We start from the raw sequence: 16,358 nt of genomic DNA on the forward strand, positions 1-16,358 counted from the left end.
CTCTCCAGGTCCTTCATTCCTCCATTCAGAATCTCTCCAGATCCTTTATTCCTCCATACAGAATCTCTCCAGGTCCTTCATTCCTCCATATAGAATCTCTCCAGGTCCTTCATTCCTCCATTTAGAATCTCTCCAGGTCCTTCATTCCTCCATATAGAATCTCTCCAGGTCCTTCATTCCTCCATTCAGAATCTCTCCAGGTCCTTCATTCCTCCATATAGAATCTCTCCAGGTCCTTCATTCCTCCATTCAGAATCTCTCCAGGTCCTTCATTCCTCCATACAGAATCTCTCCAGGTCCTTCATTCCTCCATTCAGAATCTCTCCAGGTCCTTCATTCCTCCATACAGAATCTCTCCAGGTCCTTCATTCCTCCATACAGAACCTCTCCAGGTCCATACAGAACCGTGCATACTAAATGAGGCAAGGGTGTCAAGTTACATTCCAGCTATTTTAAGGCATGTAGAAATTTTTTCAAGGAAAAAAAAAACACTTAAATGTCATTTTGGTGATAAAAGATGAGTTTTAAGGGATAAAATGATTGATTACAGGGGGACTTTAAATCATTTCTATATAATTCCTTTTATAACATATTAGCTTTAAATAAACACTGTGTGCACCTAAACCTGTCTGTTTCCTTCTGTGTTTGTGACACTTGTCCCACACTTTAACTTATTTTTTTTTAACCAGTTGGTCTCAAGCTAATTTTATATTAGTTTATATTAGTTTGTTATATTAAAGTATGAACATGTCTCAAAATATGACAACCACGCTCTCAGAAAAATGGTACAATGCTATCAAAAAGTACTAATATGTACCTTTATGGGGTAAATATGGTATAAAGATGAATCTTTTGAAAGGGTTCTGGCCACAGTGACAGATTTTGTAGCTGTATATAAATCCCATCCGAAGAGCACAAGCTCCTCATCAGCTATAGATGTGAACAAACACACTTGAGAACATTACAGTATATGTTAATTAGCAGATTATATAATAACCTAAAGTACTGTCAGGACAGCCAATCGGGATTGTGGATTAGACTTGCTTAATCTTTAATTAGTAAAGGTCAGATATAACCGTATGTTTAGGATCAGGTTAGAGAAGAGACTTAAAGAGCTTGACCTGAGTTCAGAAACATGAAATCAACATGAACTCACAAATCTGAGTTTGAGTTTGTTGGCACAAAGCATTTGATGCTATAATCATTTGAACATAGTTGAAAAGACACAGCATCAAAATAAAACATACTGATTTATTTTTAGATTTAGATTAAATTTGCTTACAATTCATTTGATTGGTTATTTGGTGAAGTATTTATGGAAAATAAAAATGAACGATGCAGAATACAGGGACTGTCAAGGTTCTCTCAAAGTTATGAACAAACTTTCTTAGTAACATTAATAGAATGTTTGTTCAAAGTTATCTGGTTTTTAATAATGCTCTCAAAATGTTAGCACAAAAACATTATTTATACATCATTCATAGAACTTTATTCTTCAAAGTTATAGTTTGTCTAAGTTGTTTAGAGAATATTCAAAAGTAACGTTCCCATAATGTTTGCAAAATTATCAAATGGAAAGTTCCATTAACATTGTAAAACATTTAAACTTTGAGAGAACATTCAGAAAAAGTTTCCCAAACCTAATGGGAACGTTAGCACAACATTCTTCTTATATTTTTGGTTAGCTGGGATGTGTTGATAATATGAAAATTAGATTAGAACTGAGGATAGAGAAAGTGTTATGTATTAATCAACTAATGACCATAAAGGTGTTTGAACACACATTCATCATATTTTAGTATATCGCTTGTTTATGTCTATGTCTGTCAGACAAACTGCAGATGTTGTGAATAAACTATGACTGTTACCACACGCGTGTCCTCAGCTGTAAGAGCCTGAAGTGCTTAAAATACTCCATGTGTCAATCTCCTGATCCCTCTATCTGCTTCTGTTGGAGGCGTTTGAGGATCAGAAGATTAGTGGAGCACTATAAAAGAGTCCGGCAGAGACACTGGACACGATCTGAAGCGAGACATCGCAGAGAAGCTAAGAGAACCAGAAGAGCCAGAAACTCCAGCACAGGTAAGAGATTTGCCTCACCTGAGACACATTTACAGCACAATGCACTGAGAAACAGCCAGGTAATTACTACAGTATTTTATTTTTACCCAGACAGACTGTAGTTAATTCACAAGACATGGTTTACTGAGAGCAGGAATTCTGGGATGAGGAGCATGAGGAGAAAACCACAAAACAGACTGAACATAAAAACAAAGAGAGAAAGAGAGAAAGACTTTTGTGGACTGATAAAGAACAGACAGATTTAGTGATGGAGAGGAAATAAATAAAAAGGAAAAGCAGAATGTGAGTCAAAATGACAATCCTGGACATTCAGTTGAACATTAAACTACAGGTGAAGTGCAGTGATTTCCATGGATGCTTGATTCCGCCACGGAATAAAAAGTTTGGTATTGGAAACATGGAAACTCTCCATTATCTCCATCACCTTTTTATTTTTTATTCCATGGCGGAAATGAGCTTTCATAGATTACAGCCTCAAAGACTCAAATTTCTTTGAAATGTACAGTTGACATTCAACAGCGAATTAGAGCGCTGGGATTAGAGCATCTCCTCTACGGAATTAGCATGATTATGTAAAGAGCTTATCATTCACACTGTCTGTATATCTCACAAGGAAAACAGATGTTGGTAAATAAACCTACTCATTGTGTAACCAGCAGATTAAGATTAACACAATCCCAAAATGAGAAGATTAACAGTAAACCTGTTAAGGACATCAGTAAAGGGCCAGGGACTACAGGTGGAAATTAGCAATTGTTGCTATAACCTGGCCCAAGACATATTCTCTTATAGTCCGTTTTTAAAGTAAGCCTGTTTATATTTCAGTAAGTGAGAGAAATGGACGCCCCAGCACCTGTTGAGAAGAGAGCGCCACCAAAGTTCAAGCAGAGGACCACTCGCACCTTCAAGAGCAAGGCTCCTAAACCTGGCCAGAAAGGCATGGGAGATGACATCCCTGGGATGGAGGGTCTCGGCACAGGTAAACTGTGGCATTTCAGTCGCCTTCATCATGTAAATATTGTTTCAGTGTTTTGAATGAGCCTGACAACCTTCTTTCTCTGGGTTTTCAACAGACATCACTGTGGTTTGCCCCTGGGAAGCTTTTGGTGACATGGAGCTCAGCGATCTGGCGAAATATGGAATTTTGTAGAAACTTTCCTTCTGCTTTCTTCTGGAGATCTTTGATCAGCCAATATGATCATGTAATATTACTCACACAAACACTGAACCAGCAGCAGATGCTTCAGCCCAACACACAAATAGGAACGACATGATTCATATTTTTTTTGGAGGGAAATAAGGACAAATGGTACAGTGACTCTTTTGCTCTTGAATCGATCTCAGAGCTGCAATATCATGCTATGGTCATCTCTCTCCTAATTGTTGTGGTAAAATACAGAAATATGTACAAATCAACTTTATTTTTTTGAACTGTACATGTAATTGTGTCTGCGGCAGAATCAACTCATGGTTAATTAAAACCCTTGATTTTGGCAGTAGAAAACAATAAAAATTTATTTTCTGAAATTTGTGTAGTTAGTCTTTTCTCTTTCAGAACTGATAAAGAATCTTTAAACTGGGTCCATTTTGAAACAAGTTCAGTAATTTCACTTTGTTCAAATATGAAAAAGTCTCAGTGTGTAAAATCTTGGTCACTTGACTTCCTGCTCAGCTACTGTTCGGACGCCCTTGCTTACTGCTCCGCGCTTTGCTCTATGGCTTTTACATTTTATCTCCTATATTTTTATATTTTATTTCCTTTTATCACCTAATTTTAACTTCAGCAAATCAGCACAGTGCTCATACGACAAAGTTTGGATTACTACAAAAACGCAGAATTCTTTTACCCGACCAGCTTACATTCCGGGAAAGGAAAACACAATTGCCTACAAGGATAAGAGAAAATGCCTCTTCTGGTTCAAGAATCTTCTTGCTGCACTAACTGCCACAGACTTTTACAAAGGATTGCAGTTCTTGAAACAAAGTTACTTACGGGACCACCAAACCAGACGGAGCACACAACAGAGCTTCGTCATGGACACCCTCAGCATACAGCCGGTGAGTCCCATGAAACTAGTGCTCCTCGACAGGTAGAGAAACAAGCCGATCGACTTACAAATCGATGGCACAAACAGGGAGCGAGACCCAAAGGCACTCGAGACATCAGATTGTCACGAGCATCACATATTGCCGCAGTAGCATCCTCTACCCCAGATACAGCTCTGACAAGGATTGCAAACACTGGTCTCCTACCACCGCCTATACATCTTGAGAACAGATTTGAAGTGCTAATGAATGTAAATGAGGAATCCCAAAATGTGATGAATGTGATAGAACACAGACTGAATGGGCCAGTAGCTAACACTGATGCTAACTGGCGCTCAAGGTCGAGCAGACAGCGGCACTCAGCTCAGAGCGCAGCCGAGCCCAGGACTCTGATAGTGGGGGACTCCATAATCAGAAACATTAGCAGCAGGGATACAACTACGTGCTGCCTTCCACAAGCAACAACTTCTGATGTAAACAAGGAACTTCAGAACATTCTAATGAAACATAAGACTGCAAATCGACTCATCATTCATGTGGGGAAGAATGATATTCATAAAGAGCAGTCAGAACTCCTTAAGAAGGATTTCAATGAACTTTTTGAAACACTTAAAAGACTGAAAGTTCAAACATTGGTGGACCACTCCCAGCAAGAGGAACAAACAGGTTTTCACGGTTGCTTGGGCTAAATACATGGCTGCAAAAAACCTGCAACATAAAAGGAGTAAACTTCATTGACAATTTCAATCTTTTCTGGAGTCAGAGACAACTTTTTCATCGAGATGGCCGTCACTCAAACAAACTTGGTTCAAGAGTGTTAAAGGACAATATCTACTTCTTCCTCAATCATCCTTCTGCAGTGTGTGCCAATCCACTCAATCTGAACGGTACACACACACCTGGACACAGTATGAATGACCACAGGACTTCAGCAGCAAAATGGACATGCGGTTGACATATCACACAAGGACAATGATAACACCACTCCGCCACAACAACCTCTGCTCACGGACTCAATCTCTGCTGAACCCTGCCCACAGAGCTCACTACAGACAGACATATTAGAACTGCTCGAAGATTCAGCACCCAAGGACGACTTCCTGGAAAACAGCCAGGGAAGCCAGGACAGCATATCACAGCCTCCGATAACACCAGAGCAACAGCCCCTTTCACCAGACACGTTATCCCTCTCTCCAGCATCACCACTTCTGTGCTTCTCACAGAAAATGGAAGAACTGGTGTATGCTGGAACCAAACTATCCCACTCTTTTGCTGCAAGCCCCCAGATACCAACCAAAAAACGACAGGCACCACAACCACCCAAGCCTGCGGGCCCAGCTCGCCCTCCCCCTCCTGTGAGAGCTCTTCGGCCTCTGCCACAACACCAGGGCCCACACCCTCCTCCATCTGCTTGAGGTGAACCGAAAACAACTGATACCAGCTCTCAGTGATGTGTGTCGGGTCCCCGTTATGATAACAGTAACTTTCTCAAATGTTTACAGAACAAGCAGGAACCCAGTGTGCCTGTATCTTTCTCTATTGCTGTTCTATAACAAGATAGAAAGTCTAAGGCCTTCAATAGCCGTACAGCAAACCCAACTAATCTGGTGCCTATTACACGTCAAACTAAGATTGCTGTGGGGACAAAAAGTAAGACTGTTAAGTTAGCACTTTTAAACATTCGCTCACTTAAAAATAAATCACTTCTAGTCAACGACTTAATAACCACAAACAACCTGGATTTTATGCTTCTAAATGAAACCTGGCTAGAAGACAGCTGCAGTGCAACAATCCTCAATGAAGCAGCCCGCCCCCTATATTTACTTTTATGAGTGTCTGCAGAGCTGTTTAGAAAGGTGGGGGTCTAGCTGCTCTTTTTAAAGATGTCTATCAATGTAAGCAAATATCATTTGGGAATTACCCCTCTTTCGAATATCTAGGTATTGTGTTAAAAGGTGCTCCACGCATTTTACTTATCATTATTTACAGGTCTCCAAAATACTCTCCAGCCTTTGCTGAGAACTTTACAGAACTGTTAGCAACAATTACCTCAGAGTTTGACTGTTTTGCCATTGCTGGAGATTTTAACATCCACATAGGTAGTGCAGAAAACAATTTGGCAAAAGAAATCAATACTGTTTTAAAAACTTTTGATCTGACTCAGCATGTACATGGGCCCACACACAATCATGGACACACTCTAGATTTACTTATCAGTAAGGGTCTAAACATTTCACTGATTGTTATTAAGGATGTAGCACTGTCTGATCATTTCTGTATTTTCTTTGATATATTGATCTCTCCTGCCACTGAAGCTAGATCTGTGTCTGTCAAGAAGAGATGCTTAAATGAGAACACTAGTGTACTATTTATGAAGGCTATATCCTTAACACCAAGCATATCTGCAGACTCTGTTGATTTTCTCCTTGATTCTTTTAACTCAAAAGTTAAAAGTGTGATTGATGATATTGCTCCTGTTAAAGTCAGGAAGAAGAGTGGCAGACAAAAGGCACCTTGGAGAAACTCAATAGCAGTGCAAAAATATGAAAAGACAATGCAGAAAAGCAGAGCGCAGCGCACTCTTTTTGCTACTGTAGAGAGACTGACAAACCCCCCAAGCCAGATTCCCAGTGAAATGCTCTCAGACAACAAGTGCAGTGCGTTTGCTGCTTTCTTCTCTGAGAAAATCAATAATATCAGAAAGGTGATCAGCACATGCTTGAGTTGCACTGAGGTCAGACAGATCAGACCACCTGAGAAAGTAGTTACTATGTCTGATTTCAAAGAAATTGATGGCAAAATTTTGGAAGAAACCGTACAGCACCTTAAAACATCAACCTGCGCTCTTGACACACTTCCCACATCTTTTTTCAAAAGTGTGTTAAACAGTTTAGAAGCAGATCTTCTAGAAGTGGTAAATGCCTCACTTCTCTCTGGGAGTTTTCCAAACTCCCTGAAAACTGCAGTTGTCAAGCCCCTCCTGAAAAAGAGCAATCTGGATAAGACCATATTAAGCAACTATAGACCGATCTCAAATCTTCCTTTCATAGGCAAGATCATTGAAAAAGTTGTCTTCAATCAGCTGAACAAATTCTTATGCTCAAATGGATCCTTTGACAATTTTCAATCTGGTTTCCGACCGCACCACAGCACAGAGACAGCGCTCATAAAGATAATAAACGATATTCGCTTAAATACTGATACAGGCAAATTATCAGTGCTGGTACTACTCGACCTCAGTGCTGCATTTGACACTGTCGATCATAACATACTTCTTGACAGGCTAGAAAACTGGGTGGGGCTTTCTGGGATAGTCCTAAAATGGTTCAGGTCATACTTAGATGGGAGAGGTTATTATGTGAGTATAGGAGACCATAAGTCTGAGTGGACATCCATGACATGCGGAGTCCCTCAAGGCTCAATTCTTGCGCCACTCCTGTTCAACCTGGATGCTCCCAATGAGCCAAATAATGAGAAAGAACCAAATTGCTTACCACAGCTATGCAGACGACACACAGCTCTACTTAGCCCTATCGCCTAACGATTACAGCCCCATTGACTCCCTGTGCCAATGCATTGACGAAGTCAACAGTTGGATGTGTCAAAACTTTCTTCAGTTAAACAAAGACAAAACTGAAGTCATTGCGTTTGGAAACAAAGATGAAGTTCTCAAGGTGAACGCATACCTTCACTCTAGGGGTCAAACAACTAAACATCAAGTCAGGAATCTTGGTGTGACACTAGAGTCAGACCTTAGTTTCAGTAGTCATGTCAAAGCAATAACTAAATCAGCATACTATCATCTGAAAAATATTGCAAGAATTAGATGCTTTGTTTCCAGACAAGACTTAGAGAAACTTGTTCATGCTTTCATCACCAGCAGGGTGGATTATTGTAATGGACTCCTCACTGGCCTTCCCAAAAAGACCATAAGACAGTTGCAGCTCATACAGAACGCTGCTGCCAGGATTCTGAGCAGAACCAGAAAATATGAACATATCACACCAGTCCTCAGGTCTTTACACTGGCTCCCAGTTAAATTTAGGATTGATTGATTGATTTTAAGTATTATTACTGGTATACAAATCATTCAATGGCCTAGGACCTCAATATATTGCAGATATGCTCACTGAATATAAACCCAACAGATCACTCAGATCATTAGGATCATATCAGCTAGAAATACCAAGGGTTCACTCTAAGCATGGCAAGTCCGCTTTTAGCTATTATGCCAGCCGCAGCTGGAACCAGCTTCCAGAGGAGATCAGACATGCTCCTACAGTAGTCACATTCAAATCCAGACTCAAAACACATCTGTTTAGCTATGCATTTACTGAATGAACACTGTGCCACTGTTCGTCCGACTGTTTGTACTGTACTGTATTTTATTTCTATTTTTCTAAACCGTTTTTAATTATTCTTATTTCTTTTTATTATTTTAATTTCTTCTATGTAAAGCACTTTGAATTGCCATTGTGTATGAAATGTGCTATATAAATAAACTTGCCTTGCCTTGCCTATATCCATTGGTCATATTAGGCATCGACACTAACAAAATACAATCTTAGAAATATCAAGGTATTAAGTTTATTTATTATCAGATAAATACCTTTTAGAAGGGCTTTATATAAAACTACTAATTTACCAGCTTACTTTTTGTCGGATTTTTTCTGGAGCTCCTATATGAACAGTTTCTAAAATTGTTCATGACTGTAAGGTGCAGCGTTTTATTTGTTTTATTATTTTTCCTCACAAAATGTAAATTATTGGTAAAACACTGCAACCCTTTTAACTTATTTCAGTTCTGTAAATGTTTTTAACTCAAGGCACTTTTACATCATAACATATTTCAATGAAAATAATCGTTAAAATAACATGTGTTATGACGTTGAGTTTACCTGCTGGTAAGTTGAAGAAGAAATACAACTAGTTTTTTTTCTTTGAATATTCCGGTTTTCAAGTTTTATTTCTACAATGAGACTGACAAAAACACTACAGAAGAAGGGACACATACTGTGCCCTCACTAATATTGGCACCCTTGGTAAATATGAGCAAAGGCGATTGTGAAAATAAATGTGCATTGTTTATCCTTTTGATCTTTCATTTAAACAATTCACAAAATTCTAACCTTTCATTGAAGTAAAACAGTTGAAAGTGGGGAAATCTCATTATGAAATAAATGTTTTTCTCTAGCTCATGTTGGCCACATGTATTGCAACATACTTTTCTCAAGATAACAGTTCTTAGAGCAGTTATCTCTATCAGCTTATAGAGTCTTCTTCTATAATGCTTGATGAGTTTGGAGGTAAGAGACCATTCCTCCATACAGAATCTCTCCAGGTTATTCATTCACACACTGACTCTCTCCAGATCCTTTACTCTTCCATACAGAATCTCTCCAGATCATTCATTCCTCCAAACAGAATCTCTCCAGATCCTTCATTCCTCCATAGCGAATCTCTCCAGATCCTTCATTCCTCCATACAGAATATCTCCAGGTCCTTCATTCCTCCATAGCGAATCTCTCCAGGTCCTTCATTCCTTCATACAGAATCTCTCCAGGTCCTTCATTCCTTCATACAGAATCTCTCCAGGTCCTTCATTCCTCCATTCAGAATATCTCCAGGTCCTTCATTACTCCATTCAGAATCTCTCCAGGTCCTTCATTCCTCCACACCAAATCTCTCCAGAACCTTTATTCTTCCATACAGAATCTCTCCAGATCCTTCATTACTCGATACAGAATCTCTACAGATCCTTCATTCCTCCATTCAGAATATCTGCAGGTCCTTCATTTCTCCATTCAGAATCTCTCCAGGTCCTTCATTCCTTCATACAGAATCTCTCCAGGTCCTTCGTTCCTCCATTCAGAATATCTCCAGGTCCTTCATTACTCCATTCAGAATCTCTCTAGGTCCTTCATTCCTCCACACCAAATCTCTCCAGATCCTTCATTCCTCCATACAGAATCTCTCCAGATCCTTCATTCCTCCATAGCTAATCTCTCCAGATCCTTCATTCCTCCATACAGAATCTCTCCAGGTCCTTCATTCTTTCATACAGAATCTCTCCAGGTCTTTCATTCCTTCATACAGAATCTCTCCAGGTCCTTCATTCCTTCATACAGAATCTCTCCAGGTCCTTCATTCCAGAATCTCTCCAGGTCCTTCATTCCTCCATAGCGAATCTATCCAGGTCCTTCATTACTCCATACAGAATCTCTCCAGGTCCTTCATTCCTCCACACCAAATCTCTCCAGGTCCTTCATTACTCCATACAGAATCTCTCCAGGTCCTTCATTCCTCCACACCAAATCTCTCCAGGTCCTTCATTACTCCATACAGAATCTCTCCAGGTCCTTCATTCCTCCACACCAAATCTCTCCAGATCCTTTATTATTCCATACAGAATCTCTCCAGATCCTTCATTACTCCATACAGAATCTCTCCAGGTCCTTCACTCCTCCATAGCGAATCTCTCCAGATCCTTCATTCCTCCATACAGAATCTCTCCAGGTCCTTCATTCTTTCATACAGAATCTCTCCAGATCCTTCATTCCTCCATAGCGAATCTCTCCAGATCCTTCATTCCTCCATACATAATCTCTCCAGGTCCTTCATTACTCCATTCAGAATCTCTCCAGGTCCTTCATTCCTCCACACCAAATCTCTCCAGATCCTTTATTCTTCCATACAGAATCTCTCCAGATCCTTCATTACTCCATACAGAATCTCTCCAGATCCTTCATTCCTCCATACAGAATCTCTCCAGGTCCTTCATTCTTTCATACAGAATCTCTCCAGGTCCTTCATTCCTCCATACAGAATCTCTCCAGATCCTTCATTCCTCCATACAGAATCTCTCCAGGTCCTTCATTCCTTCATACAGAATCTCTCCAGGTCCTTCATTCCAGAATCTCTCCAGGTCCTTCATTCCTCCATAGTGAATCTATCCAGGTCCTTCATTACTCCATACAGAATCTCTCCAGGTTCTTCATTTCTCCATACAGAATCACTCCAGGTCCTTCATTCCTCCATAGCGAATCTGTCCAGGTCCTTCATTACTCCATACAGAATCTCTCCAGGTCCTTCATTCCTCCATATAAAATCTCTCCGGATCCTTCATTCCTCCATACAGAATCTCTCCAGGTCTTTCATTACTCCATACAGAATCTCTCCAGGTCCTTCACTCCTCCTTACAGAATCTCTCCAGGTCCTTCATTCCTTCATACAGAATCTCTCCAGGTCCTTCTTTCCTCCATACAGAATCTTTCCAGATCCTTCAATCCTCCATACAGAATCTCTCCAGGTCCTTCATTCCTCCATACAGAATCTCTCCAGGTCCATCATTACTCCATACAGAATATCTCCAGGTCCTTCATTCCTCCATAGCGAATCTGTCCAGGTCCTTCATTACTCCATTCAGAATCTCTCCAGGTCCTTCATTCCTCCATACAGAATCTCTCCGGATCCTTCATTACTCCATACAGAATCTCTCCAGGTCCTTCATTCTTTCATACAGAATCTCTCCAGGTCTTTCATTCCTCCATACAGAACCTCTCCAGGTCCTTCATTCCTTCATACAGAATCTCTCCAGGTCCTTCATTCCTTCATACAGAATCTCTCCAGGTCCTTCTTTCCTCCATACAGAATCTTTCCAGATCCTTCAATCCTCCATACAGAATCTCTCCAGGTCCTTCATTCCTTCATACAGAATCTCTCCAGGTCCATCATTACTCCATACAGAATCTCTCCAGGTCCTTCATTCCTCCATAGCGAATCTGTCCAGGTCCTTCATTACTCCATTCAGAATCTCTCCAGGTCCTTCATTCCTCCATACAGAATCTCTCCGGATCCTTCATTACACCATACATAATCTCTCCAGGTCCTTCATTCCTCCATAGCGAATCTCTCCAGGTCCTTCATTCCTTCATACAGAATCTCTCCAGGTCCTTCATTCCAGAATCTCTCCAGGTCCTTCATTCCTCCATAGCGAATCTATCCAGGTCCTTCATTACTCCATACAGAATCTCTCCAGGTCCTTCATTCCTCCACACCAAATCTCTCCAGGTCCTTCATTACTCCATACAGAATCTCTCCAGGTCCTTCATTCCTCCACACCAAATCTCTCCAGGTCCTTCATTACTCCATACAGAATCTCTCCAGGTCCTTCATTCCTCCACACCAAATCTCTCCAGATCCTTTATTATTCCATACAGAATCTCTCCAGATCCTTCATTACTCCATACAGAATCTCTCCAGGTCCTTCACTCCTCCATAGCGAATCTCTCCAGATCCTTCATTCCTCCATACAGAATCTCTCCAGGTCCTTCATTCTTTCATACAGAATCTCTCCAGATCCTTCATTCCTCCATAGTGAATCTCTCCAGATCCTTCATTCCTCCATACATAATCTCTCCAGGTCCTTCATTACTCCATTCAGAATCTCTCCAGGTCCTTCATTCCTCCACACCAAATCTCTCCAGATCCTTTATTCTTCCATACAGAATCTCTCCAGATCCTTCATTACTCCATACAGAATCTCTCCAGATCCTTCATTCCTCCATACAGAATCTCTCCAGGTCCTTCATTCTTTCATACAGAATCTCTCCAGGTCCTTCATTCCTCCATACAGAATCTCTCCAGATCCTTCATTCCTCCATACAGAATCTCTCCAGGTCCTTCATTCCTTCATACAGAATCTCTCCAGGTCCTTCATTCCAGAATCTCTCCAGGTCCTTCATTCCTCCATAGTGAATCTATCCAGGTCCTTCATTACTCCATACAGAATCTCTCCAGGTTCTTCATTTCTCCATACAGAATCACTCCAGGTCCTTCATTCCTCCATAGCGAATCTGTCCAGGTCCTTCATTACTCCATACAGAATCTCTCCAGGTCCTTCATTCCTCCATATAAAATCTCTCCGGATCCTTCATTCCTCCATACAGAATCTCTCCAGGTCTTTCATTACTCCATACAGAATCTCTCCAGGTCCTTCACTCCTCCTTACAGAATCTCTCCAGGTCCTTCATTCCTTCATACAGAATCTCTCCAGGTCCTTCTTTCCTCCATACAGAATCTTTCCAGATCCTTCAATCCTCCATACAGAATCTCTCCAGGTCCTTCATTCCTCCATACAGAATCTCTCCAGGTCCATCATTACTCCATACAGAATATCTCCAGGTCCTTCATTCCTCCATAGCGAATCTGTCCAGGTCCTTCATTACTCCATTCAGAATCTCTCCAGGTCCTTCATTCCTCCATACAGAATCTCTCCGGATCCTTCATTACTCCATACAGAATCTCTCCAGGTCCTTCATTCTTTCATACAGAATCTCTCCAGGTCTTTCATTCCTCCATACAGAACCTCTCCAGGTCCTTCATTCCTTCATACAGAATCTCTCCAGGTCCTTCATTCCTTCATACAGAATCTCTCCAGGTCCTTCTTTCCTCCATACAGAATCTTTCCAGATCCTTCAATCCTCCATACAGAATCTCTCCAGGTCCTTCATTCCTTCATACAGAATCTCTCCAGGTCCATCATTACTCCATACAGAATCTCTCCAGGTCCTTCATTCCTCCATAGCGAATCTGTCCAGGTCCTTCATTACTCCATTCAGAATCTCTCCAGGTCCTTCATTCCTCCATACAGAATCTCTCCGGATCCTTCATTACACCATACATAATCTCTCCAGGTCCTTCATTCCTCCATAGCGAATCTCTCCAGGTCCTTCATTCCTTCATACAGAATCTCTCCAGGTCCTTCATTCCAGAATCTCTCCAGGTCCTTCATTCCTCCATAGCGAATCTATCCAGGTCCTTCATTACTCCATACAGAATCTCTCCAGGTCCTTCATTCCTCCACACCAAATCTCTCCAGGTCCTTCATTACTCCATACAGAATCTCTCCAGGTCCTTCATTCCTCCACACCAAATCTCTCCAGGTCCTTCATTACTCCATACAGAATCTCTCCAGGTCCTTCATTCCTCCACACCAAATCTCTCCAGATCCTTTATTATTCCATACAGAATCTCTCCAGATCCTTCATTACTCCATACAGAATCTCTCCAGGTCCTTCACTCCTCCATAGCGAATCTCTCCAGATCCTTCATTCCTCCATACAGAATCTCTCCAGGTCCTTCATTCTTTCATACAGAATCTCTCCAGATCCTTCATTCCTCCATAGCGAATCTCTCCAGATCCTTCATTCCTCCATACATAATCTCTCCAGGTCCTTCATTACTCCATTCAGAATCTCTCCAGGTCCTTCATTCCTCCACACCAAATCTCTCCAGATCCTTTATTCTTCCATACAGAATCTCTCCAGATCCTTCATTACTCCATACAGAATCTCTCCAGATCCTTCATTCCTCCATACAGAATCTCTCCAGGTCCTTCATTCTTTCATACAGAATCTCTCCAGGTCCTTCATTCCTCCATACAGAATCTCTCCAGATCCTTCATTCCTCCATACAGAATCTCTCCAGGTCCTTCATTCCTTCATACAGAATCTCTCCAGGTCCTTCATTCCAGAATCTCTCCAGGTCCTTCATTCCTCCATAGTGAATCTATCCAGGTCCTTCATTACTCCATACAGAATCTCTCCAGGTTCTTCATTTCTCCATACAGAATCACTCCAGGTCCTTCATTCCTCCATAGCGAATCTGTCCAGGTCCTTCATTACTCCATACAGAATCTCTCCAGGTCCTTCATTCCTCCATATAAAATCTCTCCGGATCCTTCATTCCTCCATACAGAATCTCTCCAGGTCTTTCATTACTCCATACAGAATCTCTCCAGGTCCTTCACTCCTCCTTACAGAATCTCTCCAGGTCCTTCATTCCTTCATACAGAATCTCTCCAGGTCCTTCTTTCCTCCATACAGAATCTTTCCAGATCCTTCAATCCTCCATACAGAATCTCTCCAGGTCCTTCATTCCTCCATACAGAATCTCTCCAGGTCCATCATTACTCCATACAGAATATCTCCAGGTCCTTCATTCCTCCATAGCGAATCTGTCCAGGTCCTTCATTACTCCATTCAGAATCTCTCCAGGTCCTTCATTCCTCCATACAGAATCTCTCCGGATCCTTCATTACTCCATACAGAATCTCTCCAGGTCCTTCATTCTTTCATACAGAATCTCTCCAGGTCTTTCATTCCTCCATACAGAACCTCTCCAGGTCCTTCATTCCTTCATACAGAATCTCTCCAGGTCCTTCATTCCTTCATACAGAATCTCTCCAGGTCCTTCTTTCCTCCATACAGAATCTTTCCAGATCCTTCAATCCTCCATACAGAATCTCTCCAGGTCCTTCATTCCTTCATACAGAATCTCTCCAGGTCCATCATTACTCCATACAGAATCTCTCCAGGTCCTTCATTCCTCCATAGCGAATCTGTCCAGGTCCTTCATTACTCCATTCAGAATCTCTCCAGGTCCTTCATTCCTCCATACAGAATCTCTCCGGATCCTTCATTACACCATACATAATCTCTCCAGGTCCTTCATTCCTCCATAGCGAATCTCTCCAGGTCCTTCATTCCTTCATACAGAATCTCTCCAGGTCCTTCATTCCAGAATCTCTCCAGGTCCTTCATTCCTCCATAGCGAATCTATCCAGGTCCTTCATTACTCCATACAGAATCTCTCCAGGTCCTTCATTCCTCCACACCAAATCTCTCCAGGTCCTTCATTACTCCATACAGAATCTCTCCAGGTCCTTCATTCCTCCACACCAAATCTCTCCAGGTCCTTCATTACTCCATACAGAATCTCTCCAGGTCCTTCATTCCTCCACACCAAATCTCTCCAGATCCTTTATTATTCCATACAGAATCTCTCCAGATCCTTCATTACTCCATACAGAATCTCTCCAGGTCCTTCACTCCTCCATAGCGAATCTCTCCAGATCCTTCATTCCTCCATACAGAATCTCTCCAGGTCCTTCATTCTTTCATACAGAATCTCTCCAGATCCTTCATTCCTCCATAGCGAATCTCTCCAGATCCTTCATTCCTCCATACATAATCTCTCCAGGTCCTTCATTACTCCATTCAGAATCTCTCCAGGTCCTTCATTCCTCCACACCAAATCTCTCCAGATCCTTTATTCTTCCATACAGAATCTCTCCAGATCCTTCATTACTCCATACAGAATCTCTCCAGATCCTTCATTCCTCCATACAGAATCTCTCCAGGTCCTTCATTCTTTCATACAGAATCTCT

General features: G+C 41.4%; 1 protein-coding gene across 1 annotated transcript; it reads left to right on the forward strand.

Moving 5' to 3' along the window:
- The first annotated feature begins 1,956 nt into the window (after window positions 1-1,956).
- Window positions 1,957-3,609, forward strand: LOC311092592 (retinal cone rhodopsin-sensitive cGMP 3',5'-cyclic phosphodiesterase subunit gamma-like). The gene is made up of 3 exons (XM_084129416.1): window positions 1,957-2,082; window positions 2,908-3,061; window positions 3,156-3,609. Exons 2-3 carry the CDS (start codon window positions 2,920-2,922, stop codon window positions 3,230-3,232), a joined length of 219 nt encoding a protein of 72 aa, XP_083985542.1. The 5' UTR covers window positions 1,957-2,082; window positions 2,908-2,919; the 3' UTR covers window positions 3,233-3,609.
- Window positions 3,610-16,358: the final 12,749 nt, after the last annotated feature.

This window comes from Abramis brama (genome assembly GCF_963993115.1).
Source record: "Abramis brama genome assembly, chromosome: 11".
Lineage (NCBI taxonomy): Eukaryota > Metazoa > Chordata > Actinopteri > Cypriniformes > Leuciscidae > Abramis > Abramis brama.

Coding starts and splice junctions, on each gene's coding strand:
- LOC311092592 (XM_084129416.1), top strand. CDS start 2,920: ATGGACGCCCCAGCACCTGTTGAGAAGAGAGCGCCACCAAAGTTCAAG. Junction 3,062..3,155: donor GATGGAGGGTCTCGGCACAG/GTAAACTGTGGC, acceptor GGTTTTCAACAG/ACATCACTGTGGTTTGCCCC.